The following is a 19,756-nucleotide window of genomic DNA, read 5'->3' as shown; positions in this document are numbered from 1 at the left end:
AATAAGAGATAAGCACATAAGAAATTGTGGAGCTCTTAATAATATAAATGTATTTTATACAGTGTAGGAGGATGTGTGGTTTGACCATGATTGCTGAGATCTACTCAAGTTGAAGCTTGAGTAAATGCTCTGTGTTTACAAAATTCCCCCTGGATTCTGCTCACATGGACATCTTTTCTGTGTGTGGAGATGTGCTCACATGTTTCTAAGTTAGTGTGTGGTTTTTTGTGCATATATGAGTAGTGGTTTGCCTTTCATTAAATAGTGACATGTAGGATTCCCGAAACTGAGTAAACACCTTTGCTTTTACCCTTAAAATATATAGATGCACTTCTTTTTTGGATTTTCTAATAATTACAGAAAGCTTTCTTGCAGGACAGGTTAACCAAGTGCTCCTTCAGTTTATTACACACTGCATGCCATTTTAAAGTCTTGGTGGTGTGCCGTCTTTTTGTGGTTGTATTGCTGTTCTCATCTTATTGTTTTTTATGGAATTGACAGGTCTTGGAGGCCACTCGTGTCACCAGGAGGAAAAGTGATATGGCCAAGAAGTGGGAAGCTGGCATCTATGCCAATGAGGAAGGAGAGGAGGAAGAAGAGGAGGAGGAGGAAGAAGAGGAGGAGTGAAGAGCTTCTTTCAGAGGGGAGAATGGAGACTAAAATGCAATCAGGAGAAGAGGAGGAAAAAGCAATTGATTAAGGACAAGAAAAGAAACAGTATTTATTTCACTTAAAGTATTCTGATGATCACATGACCTACTGGGTCTCTTGAAGAGATGAATCAAGGTGTTTTTGGACCGGAGGATTGAAGGAGCAACAGCATGTAAAAAAACTGAGTATGTGAGAGACATTTGAAGTGTTGAGCTGAGTTTAAAGAAGGTCAGTAATGCAAGAGACACTTTGAAAAGGTTTTATGGTAATTTGAGTAACGTGACGAAAAAGGTTTTTTAATAGCTGGTAGACACTGAATGACAAATATTCATAGGATTGTTCATTCACCTGATACTTTTTATTGAAATACAGGTTCATTTGTAAAGATTTGATTTCAACAGGTTGCCTGAGAGTTGTTGTTGATGGTTTTAGAAGATGGTGCTTTTAACAAACCCTGTTATCTTATGATGCATGGAGATGACGAGCAGGTATGTGCAGAGTGACTATGAAAAATACAAATAATAGTTTACGAAAAAGGAAAAATGAGGCCTGATATACAATCAGATACATCTTTTATTTCAGAAATCCTAACCTGGATTTTGCAACACTGAAAAATGTTTGACCTAAACATCACTTTCAAAATCCATGTAGATTACCCTTCTGTAGGTCCTGGTGGAGCTTTGTAATCCTTACAAGTAATAAATCTTAAGTGCCCAATCAAGGGTCAGCCTCCTTGAGCTGCTAAATCTAGTAAGGAAAGTAGCTAAATTAGCATCAATGTTCAACTTTGCCTTAGAACATCAGTGATTGTTTATGCACGATATGTATGGTGCATATATCTTCTGCTATTCTGCATAACTACAGTGTCAGTAAATGGTAGAGAAAACAAATGACCACATTAGATGGATTGTCTGTGTATGAAACACTTTTTTTCAGTGACTTCATGTCTGTGTTAGGAGTGGAGAGAAGCTAACTGCAGGTCATGTTTGTGTCACTTCAGTGTTTGTATGAATGAAAGGGCTGGGTTGGGGTTTTATACTCTAAAATCACTTATTTTACCTTTGCTGGCTATGTCGCTTTGTTGACCTGTGCTTTTTGATGTAAGCATTTGATTCATGTATTATACTGAGGTAGGATTGTGTATTTGATCTATGAACATGAATGTTGAGATTCCAGTTGGGCAACTGCCGTGTATCTGCTATATCTTGCTAGCTGAGGATAAATCTTGATGAAAAATATTGAAAAAAGGCTTTTTTTATATAAGTACTTGTTATACCAAAACAGAATGTTATTTAGTCAGCCTTTGCTCTTTATCTTATTTAAGAAGTATTGATTGTGTGCATGACGTTACACTCCGTTCCTAACCTGAAACAAGCACACAAGTGACCACAACAACTGTTTAAGGGGAGATTCAGGAGTTGAAATTGTCTTTGTTTGTACTAAATGTAATGAGAGGTTTGATTTGTAGGATGAAGAGATTTTCTGCTTTGTTATATGACTGAAAAATACTACAACACAGGCCTCTGTGAGTGAAGCGATACTGTGGATTTTCCTGGTGTGGAAACAAACATCACCCTCAATACTAAAAAAATCTAACACAATCAGAGAAACCCCTGAAGCCTACAGGTGTCTCTTAGTTATAATCAAAGGAAAATGTGCCTATATGGCTTTGGAAAACATCTTTTCAGAACCACCAAAACTCAAAAATAGCAAATTAATTGTACTTTTAATTTTAGCGTGTTTTGTAAGCCTTTGAGATGGTTTTTGGGACTATGGAGGGAAAGCTTTTTTAAAAAGTGAGCGTTACAGTATTGATCAACACATCTATGACCTGTTCAAGTGTCCTTCAGCAAGGAACTAACCCTAAGGAACTATGCCTTGCTAACTATGAATGAAATTCCTCAGCTTTAATGCCTGAAATATAAATGTACAATGAGGTAAGATCGCACAAAACAAAAACAAATAAATATGGGAAGCATACTAACATTTAACCACATATATTATTATATTTATTGGGGTAGCCCCATGGTGAGTAAAGGACAAGTTTCTCTAAGCGAATGATCTGAATTTATTCATTTGTCTCTATTAATAAGCTCTCTGAGGGAAACGCAGTGCCAGTAAAGCAAAAACCAAGAACTTGTGCCTCTCTGTGATGTGCTCATTTCCCCTCAGAAAACAAAACGCCCACATCAAGAAAATCCTCCTGGTTTTTGTTTGAACACATGCAAAATAATATATGAAAAGAGAAAAATATTTAAAAGGGTAGTGCCCCTTATGGTATAGCAGATGGAGTGTTGATCCCACAAATTCAGTGCTTAATGCTAAGATTTATTTTGGCAGATGAGAAGAGGACAATGAAAAAAAGCAAATTTGTCTTAAAAACAGAGGATTTGTGCAGCCACACAGTACAAAAGCATTTCTATGTGAGAGATGTTGGATTTCAGAGGTCACAAAAAACATACAGCTTTTTCCTAAAGGACAGTAGTTTTACAGTGGCCTGTTTTGGATGCAAGGTAAGCATCCACTACTTCTCTGCTTTATTCATAGTAACTAATTGCTTATTCAAACAGCAACTTCTTTATTTAACAGTAGCTACAGCAGCAAATGGAAAAACTGTTAATATACACACACAAACAAAAACACAGTATCTCCTTTCAGGATATCCACACATTGTTTTGAGTTCTCATCAAGAACATACTGCTTTTTAAATGGCAACGGACATCATGTACACAGAGGAATTTTGAGATGGTGTGATTTATTATTATGTTTTTGATGTTTGAATTCATGGTGCAGAGATGATTTATTTATCATTTTAAATGCTGGTAGCTTGTTTTTTGGCTGCAGAAGCACTCAGTCTTCAGTGTGGGACTCGCACTGTCTGTGTGTTAAGAGGCAATCTTCTTCTGCAATACACAGTATAACCTCTGTTCTTATGTTAACCACTTGTATGCTCATACCCTGCTTTGTTATTTCGTAGCACATGTAAGACTCACAGTTATACACCTACTATACATATTATGATTATTTTCTCATTAAAAACAAAACCAATACATGTGCCATGTCTGAGTGGTTCATTTTTGTATGTTGGACTTTTTAACATGGATGTTGCTGTCAGGTTTATTATATCTTAGATTGTGTGATCTGACAAATAAGAAAGCACAATATAGTGCCAGTGCCAGATAGTGTTGCTTAAGAGTAAAGGCAGGCATTTTTCCAGCATTAACTCTAAAAAAAGGACCATCAACTTCAGCAGAGCTTATGCATTACTGATTTTCAGCTGAGATCAAAATGTTTATTGGGCAGCTGACACAATGTGCAATCTTTTTGCATATTTATTACACTTGGATGTTTCAGATAATCAAACAAATTTTAATAATAAAGATAACTTGAGTCAATACAAAATGCAGTTTTTAAATGATGATTTCATTCTTTGATATAAAAAGCCATCCAAAAGTCTCTAAACCTAATAACTGGTTGTGCCACCCTTGGCAGCAAAAACTGCAAGTATGTGCAATAACTAGCAATGAGTCTTTCACTTCACTGTGGATGAATTCTAGCCCACTTTCCATTGCAGAATTGTTTTAATTCGGTTTCACCGGAAGGTTTTCAAGCATGAAAAACCTCCAATGCAGCATCTCAATCAAATTTAAGTCTGATCTTTGACTAAGCCACCCCAAAACCTTCATTTTTTTTGGTTTTAAGCCATTCAGAGGCGGACTTGCGTGTGTTTCGGATCATTGTCCTGCTGCATTACCAAGCGCACTTGAGCTGTGGGCCACAAACAGGTGGTTTGACTTTCTCCTTCAGGTTTTTCTGAAGAGCATAATTTATAGTTCCATCAATTATTGTAAGTTGTCCAGGTCCTAAAGCAGCCCCAGCTCATCACACTACCACCACCATATTTGTTGGTGTGATGTCTTTTTGATGAAATGCTGTATTGTAATGGGACACACACCTCCAAAGAGTTAAACTTTTGTGTTGTCAGTTCACAGGATATTTTCCTCGTGCCTTGAGGATCATCAAGATGGGTTTTTTTTGGCAAATGGGAGATGAGCCTTTGTGTTATTTCTGATCAGCAGTGGTTTAGGCCTTGGAACTCTCAAAGATGGCAATTTTGTCCAGTCTCTGTTACTGCTGAATCATGAACACCAACCTTAACATAGTCAAGTGAGGCCTGCAGGTCTTTGAATGTTGTTCTAGGTTCTTTTGTGACCTAGATGAGTCATCAGTGAGCTCTTGAAGTAATTTTGGTAGGCCAGCCACTCCTGGGAAGGGTCACCATTTTTCCAAATTTTCCTCATTTGTGGATAATGACTCTCACCATGGTTCGCTGTCCAAAACCGTAGAAATGACTGTCACCCACCCAGACTGACAGATGTCAATGACTTTGTTTTTCATCTCTTCTTGAATTTCTTTAGATCATGGCCTGTATTGTGTTTTATCCTACTTCCCTTTGTCAGACAGGTTCTCTTTAAGTGATTGCTTGATTCAACAGTCCTGGCAGTAATCAGGCCTGCATGTGGCTAATACTGAACTTGAATTTTCAAAAAATGTGGTTAATCACAGTTAATTCATGATTTAACAAGGGGGGGAATACTTTTTTTTTTTTTACAGGTTTTCTCTTATTAATGAAATGATTGTTTAAACACTGCTTTTTTTATTTACTAGGGTTATCTTAATCTCATATTAAAATTTGTGTTATGATCTGAAAACATTCAAGTTTATATTTGTGTGTTTGTCAAGTGTGACAAACACACATAAAACAAGAAATAAGGAAGTTGGCAAACAAACTTTTTTTTACTGTAAGTTCTGCTGCTCATTGTTTTATTTTCAAATATTGATTAGCCTTTTTTCTGATAAGCGTGAGATAATTTCTTTTGAATATGGAAGCAGTGCCTACTGGCTTGTGGATGAGAAAACGGTGGTTTCCCAAGTATCACACACATTTCCACTGTACCATTCAGTTTCATCACTTCTGCTCATCAGACAGATGATCACATCAGAAGGAGGAAGTGGGCGTGTGTGGCTCAAGTTTTTCCCTCACTCAAACGACTGGAACGCAGAAGAGGAAGAGTCATTGAACGAGTTCAACCTTGAATATGAAAGTTTCTCGGCTGCTTTGTTCACTCCTGCGTTTGGTCACATTTTGACTCTGATTTTAAAATCGCTATACTCATAGTTAGTTAAGGTTTTAATTGTTGTTAGTCACCAAAAAAAACAGTCTTTACCATGACATTGTGCCGAACAGTCTTCACGGTGCTCCGGCAAATAGAGCCGTTGATCATGCTCGAGCAGCTGGGCAGCACTCTCTTTGACACTGCCCTGCAGATGGTGGTCAAGGACCGGAGTGAAAACGCCACTTACACCGACACTCATCTCTCCAGGGAGGAGAGCCAGCAGAAAGCAATGACTGATTTTTACATGATCTTCAACCTCATCGTCAAGCTGACACCGATTTTACCTGCGCTACTCCTGGCAAGGTTAGGCGACCGCGGCTGGAGGAGATTTCCTATCATGGTGCCCCTTAGCGGGTACCTGATGTCCAGGGTCATGCTGCTGTTGGTGGTCATCCTCCGGCTCCCGTTGGAGGTGATGTTCGGCGCGGCGGTGCTGTTCGGACTTTCGGGTGGGTTCTGCGCCTTCTGGCCAGGTGTGATGACGCTGGTATCGCTTGACTCCACCGCAGATGACCGGACCAAGGTCGGTGTTTAAACTAAAATGCAAAGCAAAATCTTAGATACATATTTTAAACTATCATTGAACAATAAATTACCCTGAAGTCTGGAAAATTAAGCTCATATTCGTCAAAAAGGCGAAGTTTCACGCTGTCAAAAGACGCTATATCTCAAGTTTGCTATAGCTACCAACAGTCACTGCACATACTACAGTCGCGTACATTTTTAACAGTGGGTGGCCCTCAGTGTGATCATGAGTGTCATGAACTCATAAATGTCCAAAAGTGCATTTTTTGTCTTAACCATTTATAGTCCACCATGTACTAATATACGAATATAGCTATTTGTAATACAACAGTGTTTCATGTTACCTTTCTGTAATGTGTAACGGTTTAGCTGGTGTTGTTTTAAATGGTGACACTGTTGACACAGCAAAGTCTTAAAGTCTTAACCTAAAAGCTTGGGGCTTTGCTGTCAATGTATTTCTTAAAAAGCACAGGTAAACGTTTTAACTCCTGTAAGACAGCCCATGTCAAACATGGACATTTTAAACCTACCACTGGGTAAAATACGCTATAAGGTTCTGCATTTGTCATATAACCCATTTTTGCATAAAAACGGTGGGGGTCAGTCAGAAAAAGCAGGTGTGCACGCTCTGAAACAATAATATTTCATTATTTAGAGACTAGCCTCGTAAATATTTAATGTTTTATTTAAAATTTCCACTTTTTCTTTATTTTTGCATTATAATAAATCAAAAAAGGATTTGTCCTAAAAGTAGTGCCATTCCAAAAAAGTTGCATTAATTCTTGCATTTTCACTTTAACTTAACTCTCCAGCCCAGCTTGTATTAAAGTATGCCCTCCTATGAACTCTGTCATCAGTAAAAATACAAGATCAGCCCTTAAAATAGGTAATAAGCCTATGTCCTTTGCAGGTGATGATGAGAGTGGAGCTGCTGTATGGGGCAACAGGTTTGGTGGGCAGCCTCATCTCAGGTCATCTCTTTCTGCTGTACAGCTCCAATCTGGGAAATGGAACGGTCTTGCTTGTTGTGAGCACACTTGTGCATCTGCTCTGCCTCCTACACTCCATATTCCTGTTACAGGTCAGTATGCAAGAACAGTGCAGATTATACTCTGTGCTGGATGTATTTGAAGTCATTGTGTATTGGCTGTAATAGTTAACAGTGGCTGAATAAAGATGGAACCAGGACAAATATATTTATTTAATGTTAACATTATGGATATTTACTGGAACAAAAATACTAGCGACATCCTTCAAGGGGTGAAGTTCAGTATCCAAGAAGTTGCTTTAATGGTATTAAAAGTCACAAAATTTAGAAACACATGCTCCTTGCTTAAGGTTTAGCATTCATATAGAACAAACAACAGACAAAATAACAGGTGCACAGCTATGGTGCTTAAAGGTTATCAAACCATTCTAATTGAGAAAAGGTTTTGTGTCCCTTTAAATCTAAGATAAAACAAAAGTCCAAAAATGAGATGGAGGAGGACTACCATCTCATGTCTCCTGACTCCAGTGATGGTCCTGTGGAGGCTCCTGTTGTGATAAACAAGGTGAATGTGGCCTTGTTGTTTGTGGCTGCAGTCCTGTACCTCTGTGCTGTGGGTGGAGCCATAGAGATACTGGGCATCTATGTGCTGAAGGAGCCCCTGAGCTGGACTGCAACACAGGTAACATACCACCCACTTTTTATGTATATATTTAGCCATTATACTTGCCATTAAGATGCATGATTGATAGAATATTAGGATTTTGCCTAGTCAAAGGTAAATTCAAATAGATTGTTATTTCACCTATAAAGTGTGTATTTGAAATTAAATTGTTATAATCAATGAAGCTATGTAATGACTGTGTGTGCTATAATGTCAGCTTTATTCTTTAATTGTCTCATATTTATTTTAAATAGATGTATTTAACATTTTCTCATTTCTAAAACATGTATCTACCTCAAGTACTTTCAATTTCTGTCTCCTCCTTTAGGTGGGTTATGGAAATGCAGCAGGCTGCATGATTTTCATCACCAGTTACATCGGTGTCATTGTCTTCCGTCGCTGTGTCAGTGATGTGATGCTCATCCTAATCGGCATGATATCATTCGCCTCTGGAATTTACTTCATGTCCTTTGTAACATCGACCCACACCTTCTACCTCGGTAAGACTGTGGAACAATTTGTAGTGGATTGTGAAAACTGAAATCCTCCCAAACAAGTTCATATAGGTTAAGAATTAGAGCAAAGAAGTCCATCACATTGCATTCAAGCTGGGGTGTCCAAACTTCTCTAACTGATGGCCACCTACAGAAAAGTATAAGGCTGATGAGGCCACTTTGATATATCTCACCTGCAGCATAACAATTATTATAATAATAATAATAATAATAATAATAATAATAGCTTGGGCTTATATAGCGCCTTTCATGAGACCCGATGTCACTTTACAGCAGAGTGGAAAACAAGACACAACACAAAAGACAAACACTAAGCTGAGTGTATGTACGGGGCAGGTTTAAGAGAGACTGTAAGCTGTGGTGAACAGGTGGTGCTTGAGGAGTTTTTTAAATGCATCCAAGGATGGAGCATTGCAGATGTTTTCAGAAAGGAGTTCCAGAGGATGGGGGCTGTAGTCCTGAACGCTCTGTCTCCATAGGAGGCCAGCTGGCCTTCTTATGGAGAAGGCCAGCATCTGAGGACTGAGGGCTCTGGGTTGGGGTATATGGCTGAGTATACTAAAGTACTTGTTAGTACTTTAGTACTAACAGGTGCAATACAGTCAAAAGCTTCATGTTCTAATGTGGGTCATATTTCATTTTGCTGTGTGCCAATTTAAAATGGTTTACTGGCAGCAGTTGGCCATCAGACCATAGTTGGGACACCCCTGCATTAAAGCATAATATGACTTTTGATGCCACATAGGCATGGATCAAATATTAAAATGTGTTGTCAGGTTCATATATGTGTCTGCTTTTTATTTCTGCCCTTATCCCATCTGTCACTAAATAATTTTCTTATGGAGTCTCTTTTTTCAATCAATGTGGCATCTACTGTTTGTTTCATAATAACAGCAGCAAACAGTGCTGCCCTACAGAAAAAAAATCTCCCTCATGTGATTGGTTCAACAGGTTGTTCCATCAATACTAAATCAGGTTTGGTTCCTTCATCATCCGATAGCCTGAGTCACGTTCACATTTTCAAACATGTCGAGGAAACAAGGTGCATGCTTTGTTAGTTTTGAGGTTTCACTTAGCAGAAGTTGTAATGAGGAACTAAACTGCTTTTATTTGGGGTCTGGTTGGAAAGGACTGTGTCCGCTGACTCCAGACATGACTGATCTAGGTCATGAGACCGACCTATAAAAATATATGAACTGAAATGGAGAAGTGAATGGAATCTATACAAATTGTATTTCTCATCCAGTGAAAGATACCGGATAATTGCGTCACAGTACATAGTGTTAATATCAAAGCTTGCCAAGACAGAAACAAACATGCAACCAGCACATCTAGTCCATCCATCCAGTTCTTCTTTTAAAAGAATAGTCTACATATAAAATGACACAGCTAGCAACAGCAAATATAAAAGCCCTGGTGAAAATGGTATTTTGTCAGACTTGTTTAACAGCAAGTAGCAGTTGTCAGACTTGCAATAGATAATACAAGCCTGGCTGCAGCTCCATTACAGACCTGATAAACGACTTACTAATAGATTTTGTAGTTGCTGATGGTATCGTTTGGTGATGTGGATCTTTGAGGAGAAAGAAAGGAGAAAAAAAACTGTGTTTTTGTCTTGGCAGCTCGCTCACTCAACCTGTTTGCTCTAATCCCGTTGCCAACTATCAGAGCTCTGCTCTCACAGCAAGTTTCAGCATCCTCGTGTGGTGAGTATGACAACTGTATGTACAGTATATCTGTGTGTGAGTTTGTGTAGGTGTATAAAGGCTTACAGTTAAAATAGAAACAGAAGAAAAGTTTTAACAACCCAAATACAGCATGATTTTAACACACACACCAATTTTATACTCTAGCTTTTAGATGCTATAAAAAGCTGCCTTTTTGGTTTTATTTCATGAAAGCATCATCCACCTTCAAAATTGAAAAAAAAATACTAACATAGAAAATCAAACTGCCAACTGGTGTTTAGGTGGAGAATTGCAGAGCTATACTTTTGTAACTGGTCATGAGACAGGATAAAGGTAATACTAATGCATATTTATGACACACAAAAGCCAACAAGACCACCAGCAGAGAGACTGATTATTACTATAGTTATTTTTCAAGTCTGAAATTACTGCTTTATGGTTGCCCACACTATAAGATCCAGTTAGTTAACTTAACTGTAAAAAATCATGCAAACCCATTGCAATAAAAAAAACTATTACTTACTAATTTAAGATACTTTGTAATTAATACTTGATGAATTAAGTAATATGTACAATGACTGAAAGGTGCAGACTGAGCCAGGAAGTCCTCTTCTATAATTTTCAGTACAGCTTCTATTGTGTATTGTGGTTGTTCTCCACAGATAGGACTTCTCCAACTGAATAAGTAACTTCACTCATGGTACAAAAGTGTCTAATTCCCATTCTGGCATTCTGGGAAAATTCTGAAGATTATGGGATGGTCAAATAATTTGAAACAATTACAAAAAAAATAGGTTAAGTGACTGAGTAATGTTTACTTAAAACTAAAATATGTTGTATTAACTCAGAGAAATAGAGCTGAGATAACTATATTTCATTTATAAGTTGACACAACTCATTTTTCAACAACCTTGAACTGTTCAGCCTTCACTGGAAGGACTTGAAGGTAACCTTACAAAGCAGATGGATACGCCCGTTTCCTTGTTTCCCACTGGCAAATCCATCTTGCAAACCTCCCATCTGAACCGTTTGGCCCCAGTTAGAAAGTGACAGGACCAATCAGCAACAAGGGGCAGTACTTTGAGGCATGGTGGAGTCATGACGTAAGCAAGCAGCAAGAAGAGGCTGGTGCAATTATGGTGGAAGAGCTTAGCGTGGATGCTGCTAAGGCACCAGTTTTACCAGAACTTGATGACATTTCTTTGTTAAAAGAAGAACAAAGAACAGTAGTGAGTTGTTTTCTTTTCAAAAACAACAGAAGTCATGTACTGACATGTCTATAGTTGCCATGGTTTGTGTTATTCCTTGGTAGCTGTGCATACGCACTTTGGTCATGGCTAAGTCACGTGTTTTGTTGCTTTGATTGGCCCATAAAGATGTGACAGACAGAACGTTCATCCAATCACAGATTTTTTCAAAGCCTCTGCCCTCTCCCAAATGCTTAGTATTGAAGGTTTTCCAGATGGATGTGTGGAACAAATCCATCTGGCATGTCAGGTTAACTCAAAGGTGCATTTCATCCAGAAAATGTACTTCCACAGAGTTCTGTACGTCTTCATTTTAATGTATAATATGCTTCCTACTGGTGGGACCTTTCTAATGGAGTCAATAACTTCACCCATGGTGCAAAAGTGTCTAATGACCAAAGGCATTCTGGGAAATCTATGCAGATTAAGGGACAATTGTCAAATAGTTTGAGTAGAATGACAAAAAATACTTATATTGATTTAGTTACCTTAAAAATAAATATGTGTTTAGAAAAACTGAGCTGAAATAGACATTTTGAAATTTAAGTTCACACAACTCAATTTTTGAACAACCTTCAACTTTTAGTTTTTTCAATGTACAGTGCTTAACAAATTTATTAGACCACATGTCATATTTGTCTCAGAGACCATCCAGCATCTTGAAGTGCATTAATGCGGACTCTTTCATTTTCAGTGAGCTCTCCACGTTTTACCATTTTGAACAGGAATGAGGAATTTCAAACTGAAATCACCTTTTTATACCCAAATTTGAGCCGGCTCACTGGGCTTCTCTGAGAAGTCAAAAATTAATCAAACATAACATTCAACCACTAAAACTAATTTTTCTGTTCAGGAATGCAAGTAAAAACCAGTAACTATAATTCGACATATTAATCAAGAAATAATAATGTGCTTTACTATTTTTTCATTTTTTTGTAAATCAGTACATTTGAAAATTCATGGATAACAATAATAATTATATTTTAGCATTAAAAAATATCATTTTCGTTAAAGAGCTTCTACATATTGGTGTATTAACCATTGCAGAAACATAAAAAAATGATTTTGGTAATTACCAATGCTGTTAATTCAGGGCACCTGTGGCAGAAACCTTACTTTGGGTGGTGGTCTAATAAATTTGTTAAGCACTGTATGTTTACATTTTCAACAGCAAAGATCCCCCATGAGTAGTTTAAATACAGGATGACATTTTCTACTTTGTCTACAACACAAAGTTGCTTGAACATATGAAATTAGAAATGTTGCAAAATGAAAATGAAAATTTAAAAAATGACAGTGTAAATTTCTAATGTATGGTGGCATAATGTATTCACTTGAAAAAAAAATTCTCCAGTTTTTACGAGATACACAATTTGGCGTGAAACATGTAACTGTTACCTAAAACACATTAAAAAGCCTACCTTACCAGTATTGACCCTGCACCTCTAATTACTGGCTGACAAATGCAGAAACCAGTCATGCAGGAGAGTGTCAGGGGAATCCAAAAATCCAAAATAAATAATTTCCTGTTTTTACAAGATAGTATCTCGTAAAAACAGGAAATTAAAAAATGAATAAATTCCAATTTTTACGAGATAGTATCTCATAAAAACAGGAAAATCAAAAATAAATTTTAAAAATCCTGTTTTTATGAGATAGTTATGTCGTAAAAACAGGAAGATTTTTTTATTTTCCAAATGAATGCAATACGCCACCGTACTAATGAAATACATTTTAAAAAATGTAAATATTTCTTTCAAACGATGCTTTTTTCCTGACCAGCTTAATGTGACCCTGGCTTAAATATGTCATGCATAAAATCAAGCCTTTTTATGATATTTATAATATTAGTCATGATCAGAGAGAATTTGAGGATTTCAGTCAGTCAGAAAATGGGAGGAAGTTCTGTATGTGAAGACATGACATTATCTGAAAGTGTATTTGCATTCTAAAGGTCACATAAAAACCTTACTGACCCCACCCACAGCTGTTATCAGTCTTTCTTAACACTATCAGTCATGTTAAGTGAAAGATTTCCTGTGTGACAACAAATGTGTTTGTAAACATCATCTGGCAAATTGTTAAAAAAAAACTTTGTCAACAATAAAAGAAAAAAGGATTTTAGTGTCAGAAGTCTCAACCCGTTGATTTTTAATTTAGATGGATATCAGAAAAAACAACACAGATTTAAAGGCAGGTTTGTAGGAATGAAATGAAGGTTCAACCCCTTATCCTTTTCCCTAAAACCTTCATTTCTTGAGTGTACAGTGTTGGCATGATTGTGCAACTGCTTGGTGATTAAAGAAGGTCTTTTGGCTTGTCAGTGTTGAATCAGCAGAAAGGTTTCAGTGCAAGGCTAAAAAACATGCATAGTATGGAGAAACACTTTAGTTCCATCAAGCTATAAACTGTAAGATGTTTTACTGTAAACTGTTTTAGATTTGGATCTCAAAATGGAAAAGGAACTTAAAAAAAAATTATGGTGGATTGATGTGTAGTATTTAGTTTTCGTATTTTGCGCTTGTACCTTTAAGATAGCTGTTAGGAGTGGTGCATACTGGAAACTTGCTGTCAGGCCTGCTGGTAAAGATGACGTATCATAGTTTGTTCTGCCTGACGTTGGCATTTTGTGCCTTCTCTCTTACACAGACACACACACTAAAACAAACTGGGTTCATTAATGATTAGAGAAACAGAGTTATTTAGTGTTAGCTCGAAGAGTCGCTATCCAGTGATAACGTGGCAAGCTGGTGACCTCAAACTTCCTTCTGTCTGGATACACAGAGATAGATACAGGCAAAAATCTACATTATATGATATAAAACTAGAAACCTGAAAAACTGATCTGTTTTCACTTTCACTACTTTTTGTAAAAGCTGAACAAGTGATATTTCTCATGTTTACTGAGCTGAGCATTTTGCAGGGAGCATTTTTTATCCTTTGGCAGTGCAAAGGCAGCTGTTATCCATAGTTCCTTGTTGATGTAGTAAATTAAGCTAGCAGGCTATAGGTTATGATTACCATAGATGTATTAGACGGCTGTAACTGTTCATATACCCCTCTCAACAAGAAAAAAAAGCTAATATGTCCAGATTTTTATCTTGCCTGTTACCCTATTCCTTCTTAAAACATGTGCATAGTATTTCTCCACTCTGACTCTTATTAATTTGACTCTTGATTGATCTTTTCGTCTTTCCCATCAGGCACCACTCTCACTTTCCTGCAGCTTGCTCTGAAGTTTGCTGGTCTGGCATACATCCCTGCCTTCACTAAGATCTATCAGGGAACCCTGAGCTGGTTTCCTGGGTTTGTCTTTACACTTGCCAGCATCTTAACAGTCCTGGGAATGATACCCATCAGGTACAGTATAGACCAGTTCTTTTCAGACTTTCAGACTAAAATAAAGCTAAAATTTCAAGTTATGCCACATTCATATCCAAGCAAAAAGCCTATTGTAACATGTGTTGCAGTGTCTTTGGTTATTGCATAGTTATAGCAATAATGTTTGGTTGTGCAATATTCCCACAGCACACCTGGACTTAAACCAACCTGTTATTTTAAAAATCTGGTGTTAGGAATATTCATAGTTATTCTTACTTACATTCATTTAAGAAAAAAATAACTAAAATTATGCAAAAAAAAAAATATTTTCCTTTTATGTCCATTGTTTATATGATATAAAAAGCTTCTATGAAATCTATCCATCTTCTGATCATATGTATTTACTTTACTTTAATTTGCTTTTATCTCCCACCAGTATCTTTGGCTGTAGATCACCTCAGAGGCAACGGCACAATTAGACTCAGGCAGAGTGATGTTACTGACATCAGTAGAGGGTGTGTGTGAGAGCGTCTGTGTGGGTACGAGGCAAACAAGGACTGAGACATGAAATAGGCTAATGTGTAACTGGGTCTGATCTCAGTAATAACATGACTAAACTAAAGCAAAAAAAAAAACTAAAAAAACATCAGGAGGAAGTTACACTTTTGCTGTCAAAAGGGACTAAATACAAGCTTTATGAGAACTATGCATGTTTGTAAATACACAGGGAACACGGCAATCAAATATGACAACCAAACCTGACCAGAAGTTTTGAACTGTTGAACTTTTGAGATCATCCACTGACATTTTATTTTCTGATGTATGCAGGTAATGATAGTTACATTTTACAGTTTTCTACGGGGATTTACTCTTTGGTTGTTGCATTGTTTGAGTCTGAGCTGTGTACACCTGAAATGTTTAAGTAATTTAAAATTGATTGTTTTCAAACATTGTAATGTCATCCAAACCTAGCTTACAAGTGGCTGCTCCCACGCCACCCAACTGACTCAGAGTCACTCTAACAGTAAAGACATAAAAACTCTCACGCAGTTGTTTAATTGTTCACTTGGCTGATGTAACCAAACATTCTTTTTAGTTTCACAATTTGCACTGCTTTTACATCAGTCATCATGGGGACATTTTGAGGTAATTACATACAAACTGTTGCTTTTGAGAATAGAAATTCTTTGTAAATACAAGATGCACTTTAGTGTTCATTGTTGAATGCTTACTGCTGAACCTGTAGATCAGGATAGGCTGACAGTAAAAGAAGAAACACTGGTGTTGACATTGGTGTTTCCAGGATTTTCTTCCTCTTTATTTTGATATATTTTTTTACCACTTTTGCTGATTTTTCGAACCTACATTTTTCTCACTTCCTTTTCCTCAAACACTGTTCAGAAAGTTTTCATGTCATTAACATTTGTTCATATTTTGTTTTATCAAGGCTTAATGGTAAATTCATTTAAATTTATTTGAACTTGTTGTATCAACATGGTTCTGAATGTGTTCTAGATGCACTGTATGCATTTGTTCACCTTGTAAATGTTTTTGTTTTTTATTACTGTTTGTAACTTAAGATTGTATTTGGTCTGAAAGCACTTTGAATCTTTTACAAAGTCTATGTTTAATATATGAAAGGTTGCTTGTTTGTAGGGCTGGATAGTAAATCACAATTTTATATTATTGCAGTATGTACTTTTGCAATAAACATATTACAAAGGTCTGAATTTACTGCAATTAGTAAAAGATTTTGTTAAACAAGCAATGCTGTTTCTTTCAGCACATGTACTTTTTATATGCCTTCACATCATTTCCATGTAATCACCTGAAACCCTTGCTATCAGCTTACCATGGAGTAATTGTGCACTTTCTTCTGAAAATTATTTTAACTCTTAGCTTCACAAGAAAAATGGGCTTGTTTTGATGGGCTCTTCATTAGTTTATCTGCATATCATGGTCACAATACCAAAAACAGTATTGCACAGCACATTTTTGCCCGTATAGTGCAGGCCTAAGATAAAAAAAATAGACGTCAGAGTTCATATTAAATAAATTCTGACTAAGAGATTCAATGTTAATTTTCCATAGTTAAGCCTGCAGAAACTCACTGCATTTACAGTTGAAACCAGAAGTTTACATACACTATATAAAAAGGCACATAAACTTTTTTTTCTCACCATCTAACATTAAATCTGATTAAACTTTTCCTGTTTTTGGTCAATTAGATTACCAAAATTATTTCTATTTGCTAAATGCCAGAATAATGAGAGAGATCATTTTTTAGACAATTTTTTATTATTTTCTTGAGAGTCAGAAGTTTACATACATTTCATTAGTATTTGGTAGCATTGCCTTTAAACTGTATGACTTGGGTCAAACGTTTTGGATATGCTTCCACAAGCTTCTCACAATAGTTTGCAGGAATTTTGGCCCATTCCTCCTGGCAGAACTGGTGTAACTGAGCCATGTTTGTAGGCCACCTTGCTTGCACATTCCTTTTCAGCTCTGCACATAAATTTTCAATGGGATTGAGATCAGGGCTTTGTGATGGCCACTCCAAAACACTGACTTTGTTATCCTTAAGCCACTTTGTAACCAGTTTGGCAGTATGCTTAGGGTCATTGTCCATTCGGAAAATCCATTTGTGCCCAAGCTTTAACTTCCTGGCTGGTGTCTTGAGATGTTGCTTCGGTATTTCCACATAATGTTCTTTCCTCATGATGCCATCTATTTTGTGAAGTGCACCAGTCCCTCCTGCAGCAAAACAACCCCACAACATGATGCTGCCACCCCCATGTTTCACAGTTGGGATGGTGTTCTCAGGCTTGCAAGCTTCCCCCTTTTTGCCCAAATGTAACGATGGTCATTATGGCCAAAAAGTTCAATTTTAGTTTCGTCAGACCACAGAACATGTCTCCAAAAATTAAGGTCTTCGTCCCTGTGTGCATTTGCAAACTGTTATCTGGCTTTTTTATGTTTCTTTTGGAGTAATAGCTTCTTCCTGGGAGAGTGGCCTTTCAGCCCATGTCGGTACAGGACTCATTTGACTGTTGATAATGACACACTCTTACCAGCTTCAGCCAGCATCTTCACAAGGTCTTTTGCTTTTGTTCTTGGGTTGAGATGCACTTTTCGGACCAAAGCACGTTCATCTCTGGGACACAGAACCCGTCTCCTTCCTGAGTGGTATGATGGCTGGACATTCCCATGGTGTTTATACTTGCGTATAATTGTTTGAACAGACTAATGTGGCACCTTCAGGCATCTGGAAATTGCACCCAAGGATGAACCAGACTTGTGCAAGTCCACAATTCTCTTCCTGATATCTTGGCTGATTTCTTTTGATTTTCCCATGATGTTACACAAAGAAGCAGTGTGTTTCAGGTGTGCCTTAAAATACATCCACAGGTGTGCCTCTAATTAACTCAAATGTTGTCAATAAACCTATCAGAGGCTTCCAAAGACATGACATCATCATCTGGGCTTTCCCAACTTGTTTAAAGGCATAGTAATCTTAGTGTATGTAAACTTTTGACTTTGAAGAAAGTGATAAAAATTGTCAAAAAAAAAAAATATTTTTCTCATTATTCTGGCATTTAGCAAATAGAAATAATTTTGGTAATCGTAATTGACCAAAAACAGGAAAAGTTTAATCTGGTTTAATGTTAGATGGTGAGAAAAAAAAGTTTATGTGCCTTTTTATATAGTGTATGTAAACTTCTGGTTTCAACTGTATAACTTCCTCCATTTTTTCATTGCAAAAACAAAAGATATCCTATTGTCACTTTATTAGCAATATCATTAAAACCCTTTATGTATTGCCTCTTTTTGGAGAGATCTGGAAATGATTGCCTTTTTCAGATTTTTTTTGCTCAGAAAAAAGATTTCTTGAAATTATTTATAATATCAACCAAAAATAAAATATAAACCTAATCATCAATAAATAATGATTAATAAATTACTTTAGTAGCAATTCTGGTTGACATTTTCTAAAGTATGTGTCTTGCCATTATGCTTTATGGTACTGATGGTTCACCTTGAATTATTTTAAAGGTCTGATATACATCTACATTTTTTTTTTACCTTTCAATTATTTTATTTGTTGATATATCTAAACACAAAGCTGTTGGATTAGATCTTGGTAGATAGCAATCAAGGTGCAAGTCGTGTAAGATTAAAAACATGAACAGGTTAAATTAGTATACTTTTAAGAGTAACTGGATTATGTAAACTCCCCTCCAAAATTATTGGAACAGTTTTGCAAAGTCCTTTATTTTGGCTGCAGACTGAAAACATTTGGGTTTGAGATCAAAAGATGAATGAGACAGGAGAGAAACATTTCAGTTTTTATTTCCAGGTATTTACATCTGGATCTGATACACGACTTAGAGATAGCAGTTTGATCCCCTATTGAACATATGACAGTTGTGTTTTGTAGCCCAGGTGTGTCCTAACACAATGATTATTCAAACAATAAACAGTGCTGAATGTCTACACTCAGTTTCAGATTTGGGTTTTGCATGTGAAGACTGCATATAGTTAGAGCTGTAGCCAACATGAGAACCAGAGAGCTGTCTATGGATGAAAAAGTGAACGTGAAGCTGAGAGAAGAAGGAAAATCCATGAGAGCCATTTCACAAACAACAGCAGCAGTTGATGACAGAAACATTGAGAGCTGTAAAGAAAGACCCAAAACCAACTGTTAATGATATCAGCAACAACATGCAGAGGACAGGAGTGAAGGTATCACCATCTACTGTTCAGAGACTTCATAAACAAAAGTACAGAGGCTACACCAGAAGTTACAACCCACTCATTAGCAGGAAGAACAGGAAGGCCAGGCTAGAATTTGCCAAAAAGTACAGAGACGGGCCTCAAACATTCTTACCAAAGTGATGGAAAGGCTAAAGTTTGGAGAGAGATTAATCTTCATCGATGATGTAACAAATCAGAAGTCTACGTAAACATGTTGTCTGC

General features: G+C 36.9%; 2 protein-coding genes across 5 annotated transcripts in view; both read left to right on the top strand.

Annotated features, from left to right (window-relative positions):
• LOC121525635 (A-kinase anchor protein 2) overlaps positions 1–3,703 on the top strand; it is a 116,556-nt gene extending 112,853 nt beyond the window's left edge. For all 4 annotated transcript variants that reach the window (XM_041811719.1, XM_041811717.1, XM_041811720.1 and 1 more), the window contains one exon: positions 502–3,703. In XM_041811719.1, coding sequence (XP_041667653.1) covers positions 502–627 — 126 coding nt within the window. In that variant the 3' untranslated portion in view covers positions 628–3,703. The remainder of the gene's footprint in view (positions 1–501) is intronic.
• A 1,993-nt stretch (positions 3,704–5,696) lies between these two features.
• On the top strand, positions 5,697–16,961 carry LOC121525644 (thymic stromal cotransporter homolog). Its single transcript, XM_041811731.1, has 7 exons — positions 5,697–6,351; positions 7,264–7,434; positions 7,808–8,023; positions 8,334–8,505; positions 10,143–10,226; positions 14,659–14,815; positions 15,213–16,961. The coding sequence occupies exons 1-7, from the start codon at positions 5,881–5,883 to the stop codon at positions 15,253–15,255; spliced, it is 1,314 nt and encodes a 437-aa protein (XP_041667665.1). The 5' UTR covers positions 5,697–5,880; the 3' UTR covers positions 15,256–16,961.
• Positions 16,962–19,756: the final 2,795 nt, after the last annotated feature.

The sequence above is a fragment of the Cheilinus undulatus genome, linkage group 17 (genome assembly GCF_018320785.1).
Source record: "Cheilinus undulatus linkage group 17, ASM1832078v1, whole genome shotgun sequence".
NCBI classification, from domain to species: Eukaryota; Metazoa; Chordata; class Actinopteri; order Labriformes; family Labridae; genus Cheilinus; species Cheilinus undulatus.
Note: the sequence above shows the minus strand (reverse complement) of the source record. Positions and strands in the feature narration are given on the sequence as shown.